Here is a 24016-nt window from a genome sequence, read left to right as displayed (position 1 = left end):
TTCCGTAATGCTTTCCATGTTTTCTGTAGTAATGCATTTAAAAGGTTTGATCAAAAGCTGTGTCATTTTATGCATTCTATACAATTTTGGGACTGTTCACAAGGAGGAAAAAACAAATAGTATGCCTGCATTTATTGTACTGTAACCATCTAGTCTCTGTCATGATAATATTGTTCTTAAAAATAAGAATAGTGCTCTATATTTATACATCTTTCTTTTTCAGACAGAAATCTTTTTGACACAAAAACTCTTTCCATTCATTGCATGAAGAAATATCACATGTAAAATGAGACTAGAGTTTCCTCTCCTTTTGTGATTCTGGAAACATGATCACTTTCTCTTCCAGAATCATGAAAATCCCATTATAAAATATGAATGATTGGGTTGAGAACGGATGGGGCATCTGGGGTCCGGATTGTGCATTTGAGAAGGATTCTGCATTTAGGAAGGAAATAAAAAGAAGAGGATGCATTTGTATTTTTGTGTATTTTTATATTTAAATTGCTGTAGCATTTTGTTTATTGCACAGATAACAAGACAGAGCTATCAGTTTCTAATTTGTTTGTTGATAAAGATCCCTCTTCTGCCCATGATCCAGATATTCCTCAAATAATAATAATAATTGAAAAATCATCAAATGATTCAGAGGGCAGTTTGTGTCAGAGAGGGAGAAAAAATAGTACATCATTAAGATCAAGAAGATTGCACAAAGTGATTATAAACAACGACATATACTCTCAATTTTTGTGGGAACATAGAATTGGAAAAAAAAAACATTGAGAATGAGTATGTTAAAATATTGTGGGATTTCTGAATACAAACTCATAAAGTCTTGGCTCATAATGCACCAGATTTAACTGTGGTTGAAAAGAAGAAAATGCAAATTATTGATGTGACAATACTAGGGGATAGTACAATAGAAGACAAAGTATTGGCTCAAAGTATCAAGATCTGAAAATTGAAATTGAAAGATTGTGGAATAAACCAGTTATGGCAGCTCCAGTGATTATTGGCACACTGGGTGCCATACTAAAAACGCTTAGGCGCCATTTACAAAATCTGCACACGGAAAAAATTTCCATTTTACTACCCTGATAGATTATGACGCCTTAGGTTTTCAGGAAGAGCGGAATGCATATGAAGCCCAACACTTCCTACAGAAATAACAGTTTTGCTTTCACATTTTTGTTTATATAATAATAATATAAAATGTTACTATTAATATACTATTAATAGTATATTATCAGTAATAATGATATGGTAATAATAATATAGTAATATTGGACAACATCTTGAAGAATATTTCTACTATGGAAAAACAAGGAGAAATGAGAATTATGGACCTCTAACACATAGGATTACAACATTAAAATTGTTTTCTGGAATTATAGCAAGACTAATATTTGCTAATTTGAAAAAAAATGCATTTTTTTCAGCGGAACGAAAAGGGACTTGCTAAATTCACATGGCGTAAGATCAGCTACTTAATGAAAAAATGATCATTAAAAGCTTAAAAGAATTTTTATGGCCTAAATATTTTATACAAAGGCTTATAAATCATTTCTCATAGTTGGATTTAAAAACACTTGGAAATGTTTGGAATAAACTGAAATATTAAAAGAGTTTTGGATGTCATTTGCTTCATTGGAAACCACCCTTACAGAATATGGGAGACATTTGGGAGAACAAGAATAAAAACAGGTCTATTTCAAAGTAACACATTGTCATCATTGCTCTTTGTACGAGCAGTGATTCTGTATTCTGAACAGAATCAATTGTAAGTAACAATTCACAAACAAAGCTCCTCAAATAAGCCATTTTCTTTATAGAGATTACCTAAAACTATATTGAATCAGAATCTAAAATTGAGTCTCTGTTACATATAGTTTGTATATTTAATAAAGATACAGGAACGAAATTTGGTCAGGATAAATGTGTAATTTGGCAATGAAAGGAGGTAAGATTATGGGAGAAAATGGGTTGCACCTAATGAATGGAAATGTCATTAGACACCAGGCACCTGAAGAAGGATACAAATATTTAGAATTAATGGAAGCTTCTGATTAATTGCACAGCCAAGTTAAAACACAGACAGTTTAAGTTATTTCAAACAATTTGAGGTTTTTTTTTTAACAAAAACTAAACTAAATGGTGGAAATATTGCTAAAACAATAAACGCTTGGGCAGTCACTGTAATTAAATATACTGCAGGAGTAATTGATTGGATCCAAGCCAAATTGGACAATCTTGATCAGTAAAACAACAAAATTAATGATCATAAATCATGCACTTCACCTAAGAAGTGACATTCATAGATTATATGTATTCAGAATTAGAGGTGGTAGAGGACTATTGCAAGTAAAACAAACTATGGAATAAGAAAAATATAGTCTGAATGATTACATCTGGAAAAGAAAATAGACTGTACTTATGGAACTTCACAAGGAAAGCCTCCTGAAGTAACACAAAAGAGCTAAATTGGAATATAAAACTAAGGTAATTCAAAATTGGATTAACATTTGGTAAAACAAACCACTCCATGGTGAATATATGTATGAGACTGAAGGAAAAGTGAATCAAAATCTAACATGGGTTCTGGTTGAAATCTGTAAATTTAAAAAGGAAAACAAGGGAAGAATTCAAAGCCAAAATATGGTGAGATGGGTGCACACAAGTTTAATAAATCAATCAATAATGAATTGAATTGCAGGGCAAGCAAAATTAAATGCAGCCCTCTCTTCCTCTTTTCACAGAATTCATTGATAAATTACTAATGTTCCAATAATCTTCCATGCCTGGGAACTGGATCAAAAAAATAGAAATGATTATTTACTCAGCAAATATTTCTATCAGCAGTACTCTTATCTGGTCTGATATATTGACCCAAACCCACTTTTTCAAACATGCAAAAATAGAACAAGGCATAAAACAAATAAACATAATGAAAAAATTAATTTCTTCCTTTAAAAATGAAGTACAGAATCAGATATAGCTTACAACAAAATATTGCAGAATGGACATCTGGAGTTCACTGTTCCAGTAAATGAGTAATCTAGCGATAGCCTTCAAGACACTTCATTCTACTGAAAAACTAAATAATACATTTAAAAAAAAAAAGGCTTAAACTTTTATCGCTTTTTATTTTTAAGTGACGTTTCAGTAACTGTCAAGAAAAAAAATGAAACAATTGCATACTAAAATGTATATGCTCAGCGCTGCATCAGTCTAGTGCTTTTACTGTAACTTGTATTGATTGGCATGCTTTTTTAGTTTTTCTAATTAACTATTTTATTAACCATTTATTAATAAAAAATTAATAAATTAACTACTTTCTGTTACATGAAAAAAACATTTCCTACATGCTTATTTTGGAATTCTGAATTACTCATTGTGTTTCTTTTTCTCTCCTTTTTTAATTCTGATAGGCCACATCTGTTTCTCTTGGGACACCCGTTACAAGGAAAAAAGATGATGACATGTCAGTTGGGAGCACACCATTGATTAAGCATCAGTCCAATCAGGCTTCTGAATATGCCAGTAGCCCTATAAAAACAAAAACTGTAACAGGTGCGTCTGCTTTAATTCAGTTTGGAATTATGTATATAATTTTTATGATTATGTATATAATTTTATGACTTAAATAATAAGAATTTCTCTTACTGATCCTTTGATCATGATTTGCTTGGCACCAACCAGTCCAGGTTAAATTTACTAGAAGTTTTTTCAGTCCATTTTTCACTTCAGTTTTTTTCTAATTACCATCCAGTTTTGTAATTAGTTAAGCGTTTTAAAAAATACATACAGTAATTATCACATCAAGTTGGTAGTGCTGAAGGGATACCTCAGTCCAGGGAGAGAAGCATGTGAGAGAGACTCAGAGCAACTCCTTTTTAGTTAAGCTAGATATAAGTTAAACGGGAAAATTGCTTTGATGGGTTTTTAAAACTCTTCTTCTGCATTCTACAAATAATATCTTTCTAGAAATCCAAGTGGTTCTGATTTCTTCAGATAGGCAGCCTTGCAATCGACTTTGAAGGCTTCTCAAAGCAGGTCTCCCATTCAAGGTATATATAATGTAATGAAGGCAGAGTTACTTTGAGTATTTTTCTCATGCTTCCTCTCTCCCTTCGACTGATATATTTTTCTTCACACATGACACATGTTGCTAGATCCTTACTGGAAAATAACTCCATAGAAAAAGGCAAGGAAACATTAGAGAAGTTCACAGTTTATAATGGATAAAAAGAATTGTCTTGAAGGACAGAGGAAAGATAATGATCAAGGCAATGATCAGATAAACAGAACTTAAGCCCAAGAAAATAATTAGCAAAAAGATCTCAGATGAGAGGGAGGAAAGGTAGCAGGATTCCATTATTATTAGCTAACATTTATTAGTTGTTCTAATAAAAGTAGCTTAGAGATCTTCAAATGCCTGTTTTCTTAGTCTGGTCTACCTGACATCTTTGTCAGGGTTCAACCTATCCAAAATTGAAGATAACTGGGAAGTATAAGCATTCTTAAAAATGATAATGTATTTGAACTATGCAGTACTAGCTCCTTGATATAACCAGTAAAATAGTTTTTGGAAAAGGACAATGGAGTTCTGCTCCCTTAAGATGTATAAAGGCCTCAGCATTATAAGACACAATGTGTGGAAGAAATATTTTTGAATTACCAAGATTAAGATTATAAGATTTCTTTCTTTCTTTCTTTGTTTAAGGAAATGTCTTTTTGCAGGGATAACCACAAATCTATACTGATAGATAACTATTTTCCTTTCTTTGCCTTTGTGTCTTAATTGCTACTGACGGTCTATTTTTCTTCTAAAGGCCAGAGAAAGATCTCCTTTTAGATGTTCCATTCATGAAGTAAGTTTATGAGGAATGGGCTGTGAGCCAAGTAAATCATGATCAAAAGATCAGTAAGAGAACAGAGTTTTAGAATTTAAGGACATTTATAAGCTCTAAATTTGGAGCACAAAGAAGCTTATTAGTGCTGGTGAACTCTAAAACTAGGATTCAGTTAGGACTAATTTTGGTTTTACTGGGATTATTAGGTATCTAGTAACATGTACTCCATTTAGCAAGCTATTTGGTCTTTCTTTTTTCTTTCTTTCTTTCTTTTTTTTAAAGAATCACGACCATTATCAGTACCCGTGAAAGCCATGCTTAGTTCAGCTGAAATGTGCAGCAAAAGTCCTGAAGAAAGAATGAAAGAATTTATTAGTGTGGTATGGAATGCAGTTAAGTGCCTTACCCTTCAGGTAAGAAATTGTGGATAGGAGATGAAAGAAAGGAATATTTTGATGTGCTTTTAGAATCTTCCATTATTTTGAAATTTCTATGAAATAGGTTTCCATTTTAAGTTTATTGGGGAATAATGAAGCCAAATTTCATTAGAATGTCATGGAATGATGAAGCCAAATTAATTAAACTTTTCAAAGTAAGTAAGCATAGGGTTAGATACCTATATATTCTGTTGTATATAGTCAGGTGTAACAAAAACAATGCTAGAGTACAAGCTTTCCATAATAAAGCTTTTAAAATGATTTATATCGCAGCTCAGAGTAGTTTCAGTGGTTTAATGGAAGAATAGCAGTAGCGCTTATATACCGCGTCAAAGTGTTTTACAGCCCTCTCTAAGCGGTTTACAGAGTCAGCATATTGTCCCCAACAATCTGGGTCCTCATTTTACTGACCTCGGAAGGATGGAAGGCTGAGTCAACCTTGAGCCTGGTGAGATTTGAACTACCAAATTGCAGGCAGCTGGCAAGCAGCAGAACTAGCCTGCAGTATTGCATTAGTCACAATTAGACTGTATTTAATCCACTGCAATGCACTCTATTTGGGGCTACTCAGGGCTGTCTTAAAGCATGGGCCTGATGGGCACTTGTCTGTGGGTCCCACGAGCATAGGGGCCCAATACTAATCTGTGTATGTTAACCCTTCAATGCACCTTGTATCATATAAATACAGCAACATATTTATTACATTTTACTGCATTCTTAAATTAATACTAACATGCCAATAAAATAAATATATGTTTAATTTTATCGACCATTTACATTTTTATTCCTGTGAGTAGTTATCGTAGGGGCCCCAGTACATTGCTTTGCCCAGGGCTCATAATGCTGTTAAAACAGACATTGAAGACCATTTGGGAATTTAGTTTGTGTAGTTGACTGCCTATAAATTTCCAAGTATAGTTCAAAATATAGTTAAAGAGCCTTGGTGACGCAGCAGACTAAAGTGCTGTTAAGTAACGCCAGCTGCCTGCAATTACTGCAAGTTCAAATCTCACCAGGCTCAAGGTTGACTCAGCCTTCCATCCTTTCGATGTAGGTAAAATGAAGACCCGGATTGTGGGGGCAATAGCTGACTTTGTATAAAAAAGAACACCGCTTAGGGGGCCCTGAAAGCCCTACTAAGCAGGTATATACAAAAGTATGAAGGCTATTGCTTAACGCATTGTAAGCCGCCCTGAATCTCTGGAAAAGGGCAGCATATAAATTGAACAAACAAACAAACAAACAAACAAATAAATAAATAATAAATAAATAAATAAATAAATAAATAAATAAATAAATAAATAAATAAATAATAAGATCTTATGAAGCCCTAAAGATCATGTAACTGGAAGTGACTGCTAATTTTCTCCTTAAGTCAAGGATTGACAACTGGCTATAATATAACTTAATACTCCATTAATACTACAGTTTCCAAGATCAATTTAGTCTACATTTATTACTACAAATGCTGTTTCTTCTTTCTGAAATTTTTTTTAATGGCACAGTTGGCACAGTTTTAAGAAAGTGTGCTTATTGATGAAAAGACAAAAGATGTTTTACCTTCATTTTGTGATAAATTTTGCTATTGTTTATTGGGCTTGCATTATAAACTGTTGCATAGAGATTATGATCTTTACATAATCAAAGTAGGGGAAGAATCTATTTCAAGAAATTGTAACACTTATATGTTAAAAACAAGGAATTATGTTCAGTATTGGCAAAAGTACAGGTTGCTACCAAAACTGAAATTCAATCCTTGAAACAGAAAATATGTTACCATGGAAAAATAAAGTAACACTTAGTGCAGCTGTGATGCATTAATGAATAGATTTTTTTTTAAAAAAAAAAATCATTTGTATATGGTATGGCTTAGAGGATCTCAGCCAGATGATTTCCTTGAACAGGATCTGACCTTCATCTTGAGGATTTCTTACTGGGAAATTATTTCATTTTCTTTCCTTTTATTTGTCAGTTCTTTACATTAATGTAAGAATTACTGTTGTAGATTTTTATTGTTACATAAATAATAATAACATTTTATCTTAAATTTACAGTATTAAACATGTAGTTTAATAGTGGGTTTCAAAGTGTAAAAATAATATAATATATCATATTATAATATATTATAATATAATATATCATATTATATCAAGCCGGGCTGGCTTGATCCCATCCTTTGGTTTTAATTTGAAATTAATTTTAATTGGGTTGTTTTAAATTGTGGGCCAACATTATTTAATATCTTTTAAATTGTTTTAATTTTTGTATGCTGTGTTTTTACTTTGGCTGTCAACCGCCCTGAGTCCTGCTGGAGAAGGGTGGTATAAAAATCAAATCAAATAAATAAATAATATGCTGCATTAATTTAAATCTAAGGATACAGGAATTTGAAGATATTTTAATATACCTATCAATAGTAGCACCTTCTCATTATTTAATGCAACATGAGATTTTTAGGTGCATTTTTTCTCCCTGCTACTATTATATGCCAAAATTCACCTGCATTCAGTGATTGTAAAAAGAAAGTTTTATGAACATTTGCATACATGCATGTAGATATGTAAGCAAAGTTATTGTCCTGTACATAAAAAATGGATCATATGTGACCTCAATAAATATTGTACATATTCATGCTTTTAAAGGATTGCATATGCAACTTGTTCATCTTCAGACGGTAATTTCATAAGAAAGTAGAAGTAACATCTAGTTGAAATACTATTCTTGTTTTAAATGTTAATATCTAAGTTAATCAAAGAATTTAAAACTTACTCAAGGTGAGCAGCTTTATGGATAGATGTCTTCTGAACATATTTATTTATTTATTTATTGGTTCGATTTATATGCCGCCCTTTACTGGAGACTTAGGGCGGCTCACAACGCGTCAACCAATAGCCTTCATACTCTTGTATATACCTGCTTAGTAGGGCTTTCCTCCCCCCCCCCAAGCGGTGTTCTTTTTTATACAAAGTCAGCTTCTTGCCCCACAAACCGGGTCCTCATTTTACTACCTCGAAAGGATGGAAAGCTGAGTCAATCTTGAGCCTGGTGAGATTGAACTTGCAGTAATTGCAGGCAGCTGGTTTTACTTAATAGCACTTTAGTCTGTTGCGCCACCAAGGCTCATATATATACCTACTTTTCCTGGTTTCTTCTTGAGTTGTTTTTAGATAAGAAATAGAATTAGACTCCTAAGCATGGGACTGAGAACAAGGACAGCAATACCATCATCCCTATCTCCACGCGCAAAGGAAAGGGAATAATGTTAATGCAAGAATTGCTATGCAGAGCAGCTCATAATGCAACTGGCTCAGAATTGTTTCTTCTCTTATACGGCAAATAAAGCTTGTGACAATGGCAGCCTATGGATAATTAAAAGAAATGCAGATAGCATAACTAATACCTTTCTAGAACTTTTCTATTTGGAGAAGTATAACAAAATCTGAGCACATTCAGGAGTCAGTTCCAGCCAGTGGCAACATAAGAAAGCTCAACTGAAAGCATCATTTTTCTAATGTGATTTGATAAATGGTCATTGAAGAAAACCAAATTTCCCACCCAGCACCGAGGGGAATTTCATTATGTCTCCATCAATTTTTCCTTACTGTATGTCTAACAATATTAATGATATAATGGAAAAAAGAGTAAAGACATAACATCTGCATTTTCATATATTAGAATCACAAAGTTGCTAGGATGTACAGAAGTAAAATCAGAGGAAGTGAGCAGTATCCCTTAGCTTTAGCTGAACTACTTGTGTTACTAAAAATGTCACAATCTAATGCAATTTAATCTTAAATTCCAACTTACTATTTCACATATAATTTTTTTCAATTTTTTCATATATAAACTTGAGGAAAAGCTAACAAAGCGACCTTATTGCTAAAAATTATAGAGAACTTCATAGAGAAAACTAAAGGGAGGGGGATCTCAGCTGAATTGGATTTTTTTTATTTCTAACCAAATTACCCACTTAATCGGGAGGCTCCTATGAACATCCTATGAACACTTTGGCTGTAGATCAGGTATCCACAAACTCCCCTTGTCAAGTCTAGTATGGATTTTGACCACCTCAGATTCCCTAGATCAATCCTTGCAGTTGGATCAAGCTAAAAATTTTTGTATGTCTCACAGCTCTCTTGTTAAAAATACTACCAGCTTTTCTTTCTAAAAATAGTAATATAAATTATCTATAATTCTTTATTCAGTTTTTACTTATCTGTAATATATTAATCTGTCAAACAAACCTGAAATAGAATTATCTAGATCATATTTATCATAATACTTAAATTATTTAGTGCTCAGCCCTCTATATTCAGGTACCAAGAGAAGGTTTTTAGGAGTGTGTTATAACTTATTCTTTATGAATTTTGTCTGTCTCATCAACAATTGTTAAGTCTGTAGCAGGTACTTTGTTTGAATTTTACATGTGTTGATATGTCGATTCCTGAATTGAAATATCATTTTTAAAGATGGCACGCACATTTTCTTCTCTGAAGGTTGATTTCCTAGATACTTTCAGTTCTTTCTTCTGTTAAGAGGAAAGCTGGAAGCTTTCTGGTTTAGGAGGTATTGTTTTTTTTAAATCTAAACATGAGGCTAAATTGCCCAGGAGATTATGTTGGTTATCACATTCCATGTGCACATAGCTACAGAACACAAACAGTGCTAGCTGTATGTGGTTTTGGCAATAATGAGAATATTTGGCAATGTAACAAAGGTGGTATTTCAGCTGCATTTCTTGAGAATGATGCAGTCTTCATAATAAACGTCATTCTCTGTGAACTTCAAAGAAACGGAAAAATTGTCACTAAAAGAAGCAAGATCAGAAGCTAACAAACTACAAATGGATTTCTTTTGTAAAAATGTTTGTGAATATATTTTACAAGTCAATCATCTTCCTTGGGAAAAATGTGTGAAAAGGCATGTTTTTTTGCCAGTTTCCTGAATAAATTAGTAGGACTTTTCTTAGGTATTGACTGAGAAACACATACACACAAACATACACGCCACAAAAATACAGATCACATGGTGCGGTTATATTTTTTAAAAATTTAAGCATAAAAAAATATCTAGTAACCAATTTTGATGCTTGTTTTCCTATGAACCTTAGATCTAGGGCCACAGTAAGTATATTGCCTTTCATCCTTACGCATTTTTATTTTTAAAAAATGGCTCTTTTTGTCTTTCAGATGGAAGTGCAGTCATGTTGCGTGTTCATTCCCAATGACAGCCTGCCATCTCCCAGTACCATAGTGTCTGGTGATATTCCTGGTACTGTCCGTAGTTGGTATCATGGGCAGACTAGCATGCCTGGAACTCTTGTCATTTGCTTACCCCTTCTAAAGATTATGAGTGCAGGGCACAAGTACATGGAACCCCTCCAAGAGATTCCCTTTGTTGTGCCAAGACCAATACTTGAAGAAGGTAAGAGATAACAAATTCCAAAAGAAGGAGTGTTATAATGAGGCACTGTTTTCTAAGATGAATTATGTAGCTTGATATCAACATTCTTCTTTAATCTTTTCAAAATGCTTCATTCTTTTTAAAGTGCTTGATCAGCTATTTTTTATTACTTGCTTTTTTACCATTTTTAAAAAAATGCTCTTTGCATGACACAAGAATTAAATAAAGGAGAATATTTGTAGCCTAGGATTGAAATGGGTGTTCTTTGAGCTTGGTTGTTTTCTTGCAGATGTTTCGTTACTCAAACTAGGTAACCAGTGGTGGGATTCAAATTTTTTTACTACCGGTTCTGTGAGCATGGCTTGGTGGGCATGGCAGGGGAAGGATACTGTAAAATCTCCATTCCCTCCCCACTCCAGGGAAAGGATATTGTAAAATCTCCATTCCCTCTCCACTCCAGGGGAAGGTTACTGCAAAATCCCCATTCTCTCCCGATCAGCTGGGTCTCGGGAGGCAGAGAATAGAAGGAGGTGGGGCCAATCAGAGGTGGTATTTACCGGTTCTCCAAACTATTCAAAATTTCCACTACCCAGAATTGGTCAGAACCTGCTGAATACCACCTCTGTAGGTAACATCATCAATGTTCAGCACTTTGATAATGAAACGTCTAAGAAAGCAATCATGCTCAGAGAGCACTAAGGCACCCCCCACTCCAAGAATTAAACCCAGATATCTTCATGCAATCAATATCTGTATTTTAATATGTTTGCAGTAGCCACTATACATGAGGTGAAATTTGACTAGCATATTTCATATTTTTCATACTAACTCTCTCTGCTCAGAAACTAAATTCTATTAACGGTACATTACTACATTACAGAAATGTTATGGAATACCATACTAACGAGGTTAGACTAAACACTGTTAATAGTGCCTCCTTTTGTAAATTTCAATTTTTGGGATACACTTGAACATATCACATCACATATTCTAATGTATCCTTTTTAAAATACAATTTTATTGAAAGTTTAAAAGCAGGAGTAAAATTGATGCAAACTAGAATAAGGATAAAACTGAAAAGAAGAAATAAAAGAGGAAGTTAATGTACAAAAAGAAAAAAAAGAAAAAAGGTAGGAAAATTAGAAAAGAAAGAAAAAATATATAAAGAAGTGGCTTCCACTCTTCTTTAAAGCAGTTATAATCTTAATTTACCTTTTTCTCTAAAATTACATCATGTCTCTTCTTTCTGTAATCTATCCTAAAAATCATTAAAAGCATAGGTTCATTTTTTTCCCGTTTTATGCAAAAAGTCCATAGGGGGTTTCCAGTCAGCAGTAAACATACATAATTGTCTTTTCTATAATCAAATAGATTAATTTGTCCATCTCAGCAAGTTCTATCTTCACTGACCATTCCTGCATAGGAAAGTTCAATTGAAAGCATTCCTTTTAATCTGATTGATCTGTTGGATTGTTGTTGAAGAAAATCAAATTTCTCATTTTATAAATTTAAAATTTTAGTACACACTTGAATATATCACATAACATGTCCTAATATATCTTTTTAAAATATAATTAACCATGTTGAATATTTGCTTGAGGAGAAAGGTGGGCTGTAAAGCCAATAAATAAATAAATAAATAAATAAATAAATAAATAAATAAATAAATAAATAAATAAATAAATAATAAATAATAATAATAAATAAATAAATAAATAAATAAATAAATAAATAAATAAATAAATAAATAAATAAATAAATAAATAAATAAATAAAAAAACAGTTGGAAAATAACTGTATTTGCCTTTGAATTTCAAATGAAACATTCCCAGCAATTAAACTGGAGTGAAAGTCTGCTGTGACCATTATGACATCAACATGGTATTTTTTCCCCACTCATAGTTTAAGCCTAATATTTTATGAATGGATCATATTTGACTATATTTGTGAACAACAAATGTTTTCATCTCCAGCTAAACCGTAGTGATCCCCATGGGATAAAAAACATGCATACCTAGTTAAATGTAACCTAATACTTTTACCTCTAGTAAGGAAACCGAAGAATAATATTTGCCTGTATTATTATGTAAAGACAATTTCCTTCTCCTTCTGAGGTTAACTAACCAGCACTTTAAGACTGACTCTCATAGAGTCTTCCTAGAGAAAAGAAGAGAAAACAAGGTCAGCTTCAGATTATATGAAGTGATAATTTCCCAGGATTCAGGAAATTTCACATTCAGATTTCTGGGATAACTAAGTAATTAGACTTATTAAAGGTTTTGATAGCATTTCAGGTGTGAATGTGATTTTCTACATGTAACTGTGTTGAGGATCCAGTTTGGGACTGCTGCTGCTGAGATGCTTGCATAATATCTCAAAGTTTGTTTTGTGGAGATTGAGACTGGGAAAAAGATTAATTGTTCAGTCACTGGTATAAGACATGAAGCAAAGTAAGGCTAAGAAAGGCAACAGGGAATGCCAAGAAAGAGGCAACTAAATCAAGACTCAAAGATAGTTTCATGGTCTCACAAAGAACTTAATATTTATACAGCTGTGATTAGATTCAGGGAAGTTTTGTTTTTGTCTGATTTGTCGATCATTCAAAAGCAGATTAACTGCCAGAGAGAAAATGATATTTTGAAGATTATATTAGTGAATTTCTTGATCACTAATAAGGACAATAATTCTTCCTGACTCATTTAGTCAAGACACTTCTATGCCCAATTCCAGAGTTCCTCTTGTGGCTTTACTATAAAATGGTGACATTTGCTAAGTAAGAATTTGTAAAATACTACTATCTATCAATAGAAGAGCTCTGTGTAGCTCAGAATTGAACTTTGGAGTCCTTGGTGCTCTCTGAGTTTGATTGTTTTGGTTGCATTGATGATGTTACCTACTTGGGTAATGAAATGCTTGCAAGAAAACAACCACGTTCAGAGAGCTCAAAGACTCCACTACTATCTATCTAGAAAATAGCCTTCAGTCTTATTAAGTAGGAAAAGGAATTTAGTTCTGTTTTGTTCATTAATGTATTTAATAATAGAGATACAGCAATAATAACAATCATAGTGTTTTGTTCATTGCATTTGCATCAATTTCCTAACTGGGAAATTTATTCAAAACAAAATGCATCTTTTATCTAAGCGTCTTTTGCTTCCACATATACAAGCCAAGAGTCATCATATCAGAGCCCTCCTGTAGCAGAATTGAATTATCCTTCTCCCAGAATATCATGCTTCCTCTTAGAGTCTTATGAACATAATTGCTGTCCTTCAAACACATCCACATACACACCTCCCATAGTTAAACAAAAGAGCATTAGGAAAATGGAATAGATTGCTTTTTTCTTTTATTTCTTTCACATGAAAGCTGGTTACTACACTGTTAATAAAGTATTACTCAAAGTAACATTTAAGATATTTTTATCTTTCTGAATCCCAGTAATTAACACTGTCTCTTCTAGCAAAAGATAAACATCAAAGGGCATGATCAAGAAAAGCCAAATTAACATTAAACCTCTTATATAAATTAGGTTTAAATCTCCCAGTGGAAAATGTAATTTAAAATTGATCAGTTTTGGTAATATTAAACTCAACAGTAACAACAATGCAGTGTAGTTAGATGCAAAGAATATAATTGTGCATATTCTTGATGTATGCATTGTATGATATATATTATATCTGAGAAAGAAACTAAAATATAGCACCACTGTGTTACGTAACATAGAATGTGCTCTTGAATAGTATTACTAAATACTAGAACTAGACTTTTATTAGTTTTGTAAAGGAATAATCCAGAAATATTTTAGTTTTATGTGAAAATAATCCACATTTGGAATGATTCCTTTATATACATATTTTACTTTTGTTTTTGCTTTCCTTTTGATTAACCAGGAGACGCTTTTCCTTGGACAATCAGTATGAATTATTTCAGCATCTATACGATTCTCGGGCAGCAGTTGACTCTTAATATCATAGAAACTGTTGGCTGCACTTCTACTCTGGCAGTTACTTCACAAGTGTTGCCCGCTGCAGGATCAGAATCCAGGCACTCATTCGTTGTTTGTCTTCATGTTGACCTTGAATCACTTGAAGTAAAATGCTCAAATCCTCAGGTTGGTGCATTTAATTTATTGGAACAAATTAAAATTGCTTAATTTAAGTATTGTTCTGGATTCTATAAGAATTGTTTTTTTTTTCTTTTAAGTATCTTTCCTATAAAAACCAAGTCATCAAGATCAGGATACTTAGATTAAGATTTGCTTTGAAGCTCTTTCATGTTTTGTAATTTAGATTCATCAGTAATAGCTATAGCACATAAGTGCATCTTGGGTTTGATGGAACGAAATCACTTGCAGATGTATTGTTAAATGTTGAGGCCCTGCTTTGCTGTCAAAGTGGATACATTTGTTGAAATGAATTAATGTACTCTTTGCAGAAATTAACACACGTACCTGATCTCATTAAGCATCAAATTATTTCATCTAAAGTAAAGATACCCTCTATGAGAGTAATAGAACATGACTTTATTTATATAAATATTTTCTTTCTTCTTTTCCAACCAAGCAGTCACTCAAAGTGGTTAGCCATGAATCAAATATAAAAGCAAGTTTAAAATGCATAGAATGCACAGAAATAAAACACCAGTGCCACTCAGTAATTACAAAAAGAAAAGGAGCAAAAGTAGAAACAGTCCCTTAAATAAGGACAGAATACAAGATCAATCAATTTAAAAGCACAAAAATCACAGAATCTGAAAGGGTAAGGAGGAGGTAGCCAGCTGAATATTACAGTGCAATAAATACTATTGTATGATATTAGCTTTCTGTGGATCATTTCCCTTTGTGAAATATTTGTTGAATCTTGAAATTTGCCATATCTTCAAGTAAGTAGTTATTCCCAATGAAAAAGTGAGAAATATTATAACAAATTCTGAATGATTTTATAAAATATATTACAGAAACTTGATTCAATGGATATGTACTTGGTGCAGTGATAGGGTTACAAGATGTCATGACTTATTAATTTATATTTCTTCAGGCCATTGGAGAAGTGTTGCTGAATTTGTATTTTGTTTACAGCAACAAATGCTTGTGCAATTCTTAAGGAAACTATGAAATTTGACTAGGATAGGAGCTATCTCTGCATTGTTAGTCTTAAGGTTATAAGATAAGTTAATAAAGCTAACAGCATTTAAATTGTACTATAAAATCTCCATTCCCTCCTGACTCCAGGGGAAGGATACTGCAAAATCCCCATTTCCTCCCGATCAGCTGGGACTCGGGAGGCAGAGAATAGATGGGGGTGGGGCCAGTCAGAAGTGGTATTTACCGGTTCTCTGAAGTACTCAAAATTTCTGCTACCGGTTCTCCAGAACTGGTTAGAACCTGCTGAATACCACCTCTGCCTCACACATATGTGCTAGTCATTCCCGACTCTAGGGGGTGGTGCTCATCTCCGTTTCAAAGCCGAAGAGCCAGCGCTATCCGAAGACGTCTCCGTGGTCATGTGGCTGGCATGACTAAACGCCAAAGGTGCACGGAACGCTGTTACCTTCCCACCAAAGGTGGTCCCTATTTTTCTACTTGCATTTTTTACGTGCTTTCGAATTGCTAGGTTGGCAGAAGCTGAGACAAGTAATGAGAGCTCACCTCATTATGCGGCACTAGGGATTTGAACCGCTGAACTGCTGACAAGCGTCTTAGCCACTGAGCCACTGCGTCCCACATGTAACCATTTGGACGCTGCAAATGGCCATACACATGGGCTGGTTGCTGAGTGTCCAACATGGCATGATGTGATCACAGAAGAGGACGTATCTGTCGTAATTTGGGAAGCAGGTTGTAAGTACCCCCAGGAGGTCCATCATAACTTTGAATGGCCATTGCATTGTTTTGCACTCATGTTGGAAGCACCGCTTCCAGGTTGAAAGGATTAGCCAGTGACATCACCATTGCCCAGGGGATGCCCAGTTGGGGCCTCCTTTCAAGTCTCGACCGGAGCTGAAGCAAAGGATGGAAACTCCAGTTTGTGTGTTGATAAAATACTTGTAATTTGTGTCATGTGTAACCTGCATGTGCATAGCCTATCTTCCACTCCCTCCCCTTCCTTCTATCTCATGCTAATTTAAATCTTAAATCAGTCTAGCTTCTCAATAGATCTGATGAAGTCTTCTAATAAAATGGAAAAGATGCTACTATGCTCGTTTTTGATTATTGATATTCAGATTATCGAAGTAAGGAGAGACACAGGAAAAACATTCAGTTCTAACTCTTTAGTGAATTTTGATGGATCTTGGTTAGTAAACTTTCAATATAAAAAAATACTTTTGTCCTGTCCCAGTCCATGCACGCACATATGAAGGAGTTTAGGATACTTTATTGAGGCACTGTAAACCCCTAATTTTATTTCCCAGGACCCACTTACATTAAACGCAAAGTCCCAAAGAGTTTTGAGTCGAGGCACAAAGTCATAGGCAACACAAAGTCCAAGGCACAAGTCTGCAAATCCAGACACAAAATCCAAAGTCCAGGTACGAGTCCAAAATCCAAACACAATAACCAATGCCAAGGTCCAAGTCCGGAATCCAAGCACAAAATTCAAGATGGTCAGAAAATCGCATGGTCAGAAAATAAGAAGCAGGTCCAGAATCAAAGAAACACAAAGTCAGAACACACGCACAACAGGGAAGTTGGAGGGGCGAGGATGCCTTGTGAGTAACCTCACCAACCTCTGTTGCACCTCCCTCCGCTTGGCTCTATGCATTCTGGGATCCATTGAGGGAGGCAATTCCTCCTTGTCTCTGCTGACTGACTGCAGCTACATCGCTTCTCCACTCTGTGCCTCTGATCATCTGCGCTTCCAGGCAGCAGTTATGTCTCTTCTTTCTCCTCTTCAGCCAGGTGCTTGTCTGGTTGTTCCTCTGCCAGTCTCCAATATTCCTGGCTTCTCCTCCTGTTGCCCATTCACTCCTGGCATGGAGTCTCTGCATCCTCCTGATGCTCTTTGGCACCCTAGTCTGGAGCCGGATTTCCTTGTCTAGAGAAGCCATTATAGCTGCTCAGAATAACTTGTTGAGATCGGTAGTCATAAAGTGATTTGTTTTTTGATTGGTTGAATGAATGAATGATAGTATTAAATTAAAACATTGAAATAGTAATGTACATTTTTCAGTGTGTAAGGAAATTCTCCAATGTTGTATCAATACAAAAGCAGCTAAGGGAGATCTGTAAGGATAAATTATGTTCTCATATCCACAAATCAAGTCCTGCTTTATATCAAAACTAGACAGACAGCAATGTTTCCCTGCATCTGTTTTGCCCACATTAGAAGCCAACGTCATTCTTTGGATGTGTCCTGAGGCTGAAACTTCTTCATTAAATATATAAAAAAAAATTTTTTTCCACAATGGCAAGCGGGTATGGCATCCAGCTGTGGATATGGTTATATATTGTGCAACTTCCATGGGATTTTTTTATATTCTAAATGGCAAATTACATGATTATTGCTTATTTATGAAGTATTTTCTATAAATACTTTAGATCTGAGGTGAAGAATACAGTAAGTAAATTATGCAGAATGTTTTCTGAATAGATAGATGTCATATCCCAGGAGATAGCTCTAAAAATGCTGATTCTTTTCTTCTGTGGTTAGAGATTATTTTCACACCTACTACAGAAATTGAATTCTCCTGTATTCTATAAATTAGATTTTTGTTTTTAGAGCTGCTGATGTTTTAGTTCTACTTGAAGTAGCAGCTTCTATGAAAGTCTGTGAAATAATCCAGAAACTAAATTAACTGTTCATTCATTAAAACCACACGTTAAGCTGTACAAGTGGTGATGTAGGTCTTACAGTCTTACCTACTGTTATTTGATTTCTTTTTCTATGCAGATTTTTCCCATATGTATCAAATGAAAATACTGCTGTAATAAGGCCGTAACAAAATTATTATTTTTAATATACAATTGTATACAATTATTATACAATTATTTATTGTATGAAGTTGGATTTGTGGGAAATGTTGACATATTTGTTTATGTATTTATTCATTTAAGGTGCAACTGCTATATGAACTAACAGATTTAATGGAGAAAGTTTGGAATAAGATTCATAAGAAGGGAATTTTCCATCAGTCTCTGGCACATACGGAATCTGTTTCAGGACCTGTACCACCTGTTTCACCTGTTAAAAGTAGTATTGGGACTGCTCCACTGGATGCTAGTACATGTAGTCCATCAGCTGACATTGGGACAACTACAGAGGTACTGAAATAAGTGATCTGATAGAACAAGGAATTAAACTGGTAATGAAATAATAAAGAATTAAACTGGTAATGAAAGAATAAGGCACTCAAATTTATGAATACATGTGTCTTTTTTTTTTTAATTTTTTTTAACTCAGTTGAGTGGTTGATAGTTTGAGTAGTTCATAGCTGAGTGGTTCATAGTTTGTATTTGTGAGTTGGGTAGCCTAAAGAAAGAACAGCAAATGAACACAATTATAACACTTGAGTGATTGCATAATTGCCTAGCTGTCCTCAGACATTTGATTATGGATGGCCAAATATGTTTGCTAAATGATCACGATCATTATTTTATAAGATCATGTACAAGTCATCATTTTGTGTCATTGCAGGTTGCTGAGGGGGCTGCAGTAAAAACTACTACAGCTGCTAAAACCATTATGATCGTGTAGTAGAAATGTCCGAGAATTTTTATCTGTTTTTGTGGAGATAATCTGCCTTGGATTTACTATTTTCCTTGAATATATTCTGATCCACTAGACTAGAGAGAGGAAGCAGCATTAAAATATAGCATCTATGATTATGTTTAAGACTTAGTATTTGAACATATTAAAGATCCATATTAAAAAAAAATCCATCTTTTAAAAAATGAATATGTTTACAGACTATATCAAGATAAGTGATTAATATGCCTCAAAGGAGGCAACATTTTAATGCTTTAAGATAATTGGGCTCTTTAAGTTGAAAATTTTATTTCTCAGGGTTTTAATGTTTTTGTTTTAATTACTGGAATTCTATAGTATAGAAATCCTGTGACATACTTAAATTGTCAAGGAACCACTTTGACTTTTTCCCTTTATTTTGTTGATACATCCCTTATATACACTTTACACTTAAAAACTTGAATATTATAAAAAGAATATGCTGTAAGCTAAGCACATTTCTTAAAAATTTCATACATTTCACATTTAAAGTAAACTACTTCTCTATGAGGTCAAAATGATTATTTTGAAAGTGTCTTTAGCTCTTTCAAGTAAAAGACTTCCTATAAATGAACCAGTGGTGGAAAGGTGAGGAGGTACGGCTCACTCCAAAAATTGTTTACATTAAATAGCATATGAAGTATTTATTTATATTATTCAGCTGTGAATAATTCTTTTCATTTTGACAGATTGATAGGGAATGCTGCTCCACCATATAGTTAAAGCTGTTAGGATTCCTGAATTACAAACTAGGTAGATCTGAAGATGAAAACTTGAGTGAGGCTTAAGAACCAAAGTTTAGAAACACTTAATCATTTTTAACCTCCTCTGCATTTGAGTAAAGGTAGTACAGACTACAACTGGCCACTTGTTACTGTTTACTTAAGTACAAACAGTTGAGGAAGTGTTTAGTCCTTGGGGAACAGTAATTTGCTCCAGACTTCTATCATCCCTGAGCTTTAATGCAGATCAAGGATGAAGGCCTTAAATGTTTGGCTTTTCCAGATGAATAAAGATAAATTCTCCTAAGAAAAATATACTTGATATTTTGGTTCATTTTGCAAGAATTGGCAAAGAATGAAATTGTGTATTTTAGAGCTTGGTATGAGGAGGGTGGAAAAAATAGTTTACGTTTATTCTAGCTTTATTTTATGCATTTGAATACAAATAGAAAACTAATGCATAAATCGTTTTTAAATAAAATTTAAAATAAAAGTAGATATGGAAACTGAAAGATTATGATAAAGTGTTCATTTTTAGAGAAAAGTGGACACAAAAAATAAAGTGCAATAATGTTCAAGATTATGGATAATGATTAAAGTGGGCTTTAAAAATAGATCAAAACTACCAAAAAGGACAAATTGTCATACTGAAATTCAGCTTCTTTTATGAAGTAAACGACATTCTTACGTATTTAGCTTTTTAATTTACAAGACGTTTAGCATTATTTTCAACCTACTTACCTATTGATAATCAAACATTCCTATTATATCCTGCTACTTCATAAGTTTTTGACTCTATAGTGAAGTCAAAGGAAAAAGCCACATCTTCTAAAAAAAGAATAGCTGCTCTTGGGAAATATCTGCAAATTATAGTCATGGTAGCAATCGTTGTGCTCTTGCCAACCTAAATTCCTCTTACGTTTGTGAAGGAAACTCTCCTGAATTTAAGAACAATTCAAAGATCATTTGAATTATCTGTTACCAAGAAAGTACATCTGTGCTTATTCCACATGGATAAATATTGTATTTCATCTATGACAACCTCACTGGTACAGAGATATACAGTTGTTTCCCCTTCCAAACCTTCATGAAGTTGCCAGACTTATTTCAAATGTTTTGAAAATTAACTTAAATTTCATTTCATTTCCATCTTGTTTGCTGTCATTTGCCCATCCTCTTTTTATGATGTGGCCCTTGGCCTGTCATTCAAAAGCCAAGTGAAGCCCTAAACTCAAAGGTTGCCTATCTCTGCTTTAGTGGCTCATTATAAAATGCATTATAAAATGCAGTGTTTACCTCATATCATCTGAGATCTTGGAACTGTTGTGAGGTTTATTGTTGCCTTTGTTAGGATACAGATTTTAGCCTTTGAAATTAACTGTGAAACACAGTTAAATGCTTAGTTCTTCGATTATAAGAATATTTTTAAGGTGCAATCATGCTTTCATAGAAAAAAGCTGTTGCTATTTTTATTTACAATGAGAACAGATTGATCATCAATGAATTTAAAATATTTCAATTTGGGCATTTTCCCACAATAATTATTTTAAATCATACATTACATTGGTATATGTAGCTTCCAAATGTTAAACACAAACATATTTTTATAAAAGAACATTTTGCATTTAGATTAAGTATCAAAACAGTTGAATGCAAGCCATTTTTAAGAATTCAATCTTCCCATGGCATATATGTTATTTTTGTATGCAATTTGATATCTTTGTTTATTATTGTTAGGTTAGATTTGTTATCATGAAAATCATTTATTTAATTAAATTAGTACAGACCAATGTATTTTTATGGAGAGAAGGGCACAAGAGAAGGGCACAACTTCTCTGTGCTTCTCATGTGTAGTCTATTGATTACAATTTGGCATATTCAGCTAAGATGGTGTAATAAGATGTATCCTGCTTTCAAGTACATAGAAAATAATTCTTTTATAAAATGTTGGGAATAGTTCATCTATTCAGAGAAATAAAAACTTTCTTGAACTTCACTTCTAAACAATACTGAGAATATTTTGATTTTAATTAAATAGGGCTGTCTTTTTTCTTTGACTCCTAATTACATTGTATTGGGAGGGGGTTCAGTTTTGCAAAAAATACATTTTCTGGAAGTTGATTCTCTGTGGATTATGATGGAGAAGGCAACATTATAGAAATAGGGGGCACCACTGTAAGAAATTTAAATGTAGATGAAAATATCTGCCATGGTTTTCTATTATTCTAACTATGACATCTGTTGCAGCGCTAGATAAATTAGTAAATCTGTGGATATCAGAAATGAATGGGTTGGGTTTATATCCATGTATGTATGTATGTATCAGAGTATTCTCAGCAGCAGGGTCCTCAGCATGTGTGAAAGATGTAAAAATGGATAAGAGTGTTTTATGTCCTAGTTTCTGGTATCATTTTAGAATGGTACCAGTTTAGAAACAGCACATTTTGTTTGCAGACTGGAGAAGAAAGTATTCATAACAATGTACATCAGAGTCTTTCCTCACTTTACAGCCCTTACTTAATAAGCCATATCTTGTAAAATATTTTATTTACATGTACATTTTCTATGTCAGAATTTCTTTTTCAAATATACTTTTTTATTAACTTGAGTACCATAGGAGTGGTTGATATTTTAAATTTAGATTTTTTAAAATTTGCGCTCCCCCCCCTCTCTCTCCGCCTCACTTTCCCTCCCCCTCCCTCCCTCCCTCTCTCTCTCAGGGTGAATCCCTCCAAGGTGGTGATGATTCTCCATTCTCAGACTCTGTTACCTTAGAGCAAACAACAAGCAATATTGGCATCTCAAGCGGACGTGTGAGTTTATGGATGCAGTGGATGTTGCCGAAGCTTACTGTAAAGTTATTTGCACCAGATCCAGAAAACAAAGGCACAGGTATTACATTTAATTTTAAAAAGCAAATGGAACAGAATTGGTCTTACATATTTGCTCAAATATGCTGTCCTAATGGAAGCTTAGCATATCCTGTTTCCATGTTTGAGGGAAGAAGACAGACTAAATCACTTTGTTCATTGTCTAGTGTCATTGTTTTGACACTAGACTTGAATAATATTTCTGGATGGGTCTGAGGACTATAAAATGCATGTTGCGTAAGACCAGAGCCAATGGTTTGCCAGCTTTATGTTAGATAGTAGGATAAATAGAACAATTATGCTTTATCAACACTGAGGCTATAATTGATGTCCTTCCACGCATCGTATCCCAGTCAGCAAAATCTTAAATATGGCTATAGAACAAGTGATTTTGTGTACCATGTACTGATTGTAATGGCCGCTTTAGGATTGATCTGTCTTTTAAAAGGCATAGGTTATATAATAGCAGCTAGAAATTATATAACTAGATGGATTTATAGTAGTGGGTATATGCATACTGTCATTTAGCAACATGTACTTGTATGCATATAGCTTTAGTCAGGTCCATGGTTTTGTTTGTGGAACCGAATTCAGCCCCTGTCCCTCTCCTTTATGAATACAATATCTGTATACTAAGCCCATTGGGAGATAAGGTTAAGAGTAGGGGAAACCAAATTATACATGAACTTTCCATAGTTTCTGGGGGGAATTATTAGTTGTTTAAGATTTGTCTTAATAATATTGGTTTGAAATTAAGGCAAACTTATTTTCTTCTCCATTTCTACAAAATAACCATGTGACTTATTGGTGAACTGGTTAATTTTATTGGCTACTGCAGAGATATGTGTGGTTGGTGAGTTAGAAGATCTCAGTGCCTCAGTAGATGTACAAGATGTCTACACTAAAGTAAAGTGTAAAATAGAAAGTTTCAACATTGACCACTACAGAAATAGGTAAGAATTTTATGTTCATTTTACATTAGTATTCATATAGAAACATACTATATTG

The 24016-nt window shown here is 33.7% G+C and overlaps 1 protein-coding gene across 2 annotated transcripts in view; it reads left to right on the top strand.

Annotated features, from left to right (window-relative positions):
- Positions 1–24016, top strand: part of VPS13B (vacuolar protein sorting 13 homolog B) — a 316205-nt gene that overhangs the window by 102414 nt on the left and 189775 nt on the right. For both annotated transcript variants that reach the window (XM_070940432.1, XM_070940433.1), the window contains exons 20-26: positions 3426–3567; positions 5133–5263; positions 10477–10711; positions 14584–14804; positions 18747–18953; positions 22859–23030; positions 23847–23961. In XM_070940432.1, the coding sequence (XP_070796533.1) occupies positions 3426–3567; positions 5133–5263; positions 10477–10711; positions 14584–14804; positions 18747–18953; positions 22859–23030; positions 23847–23961 (1223 nt within the window). The remainder of the gene's footprint in view (positions 1–3425; positions 3568–5132; positions 5264–10476; positions 10712–14583; positions 14805–18746; positions 18954–22858; positions 23031–23846; positions 23962–24016) is intronic.

This window comes from Pituophis catenifer, unplaced genomic scaffold, assembly GCF_029215685.1.
Source record: "Pituophis catenifer annectens isolate HBS135680 unplaced genomic scaffold, rPitCat1.0.hap2 SCAF_3, whole genome shotgun sequence".
NCBI lineage: Eukaryota > Metazoa > Chordata > Lepidosauria > Squamata > Colubridae > Pituophis > Pituophis catenifer.
This window is presented reverse-complemented; position numbering and strand designations above follow the sequence as displayed.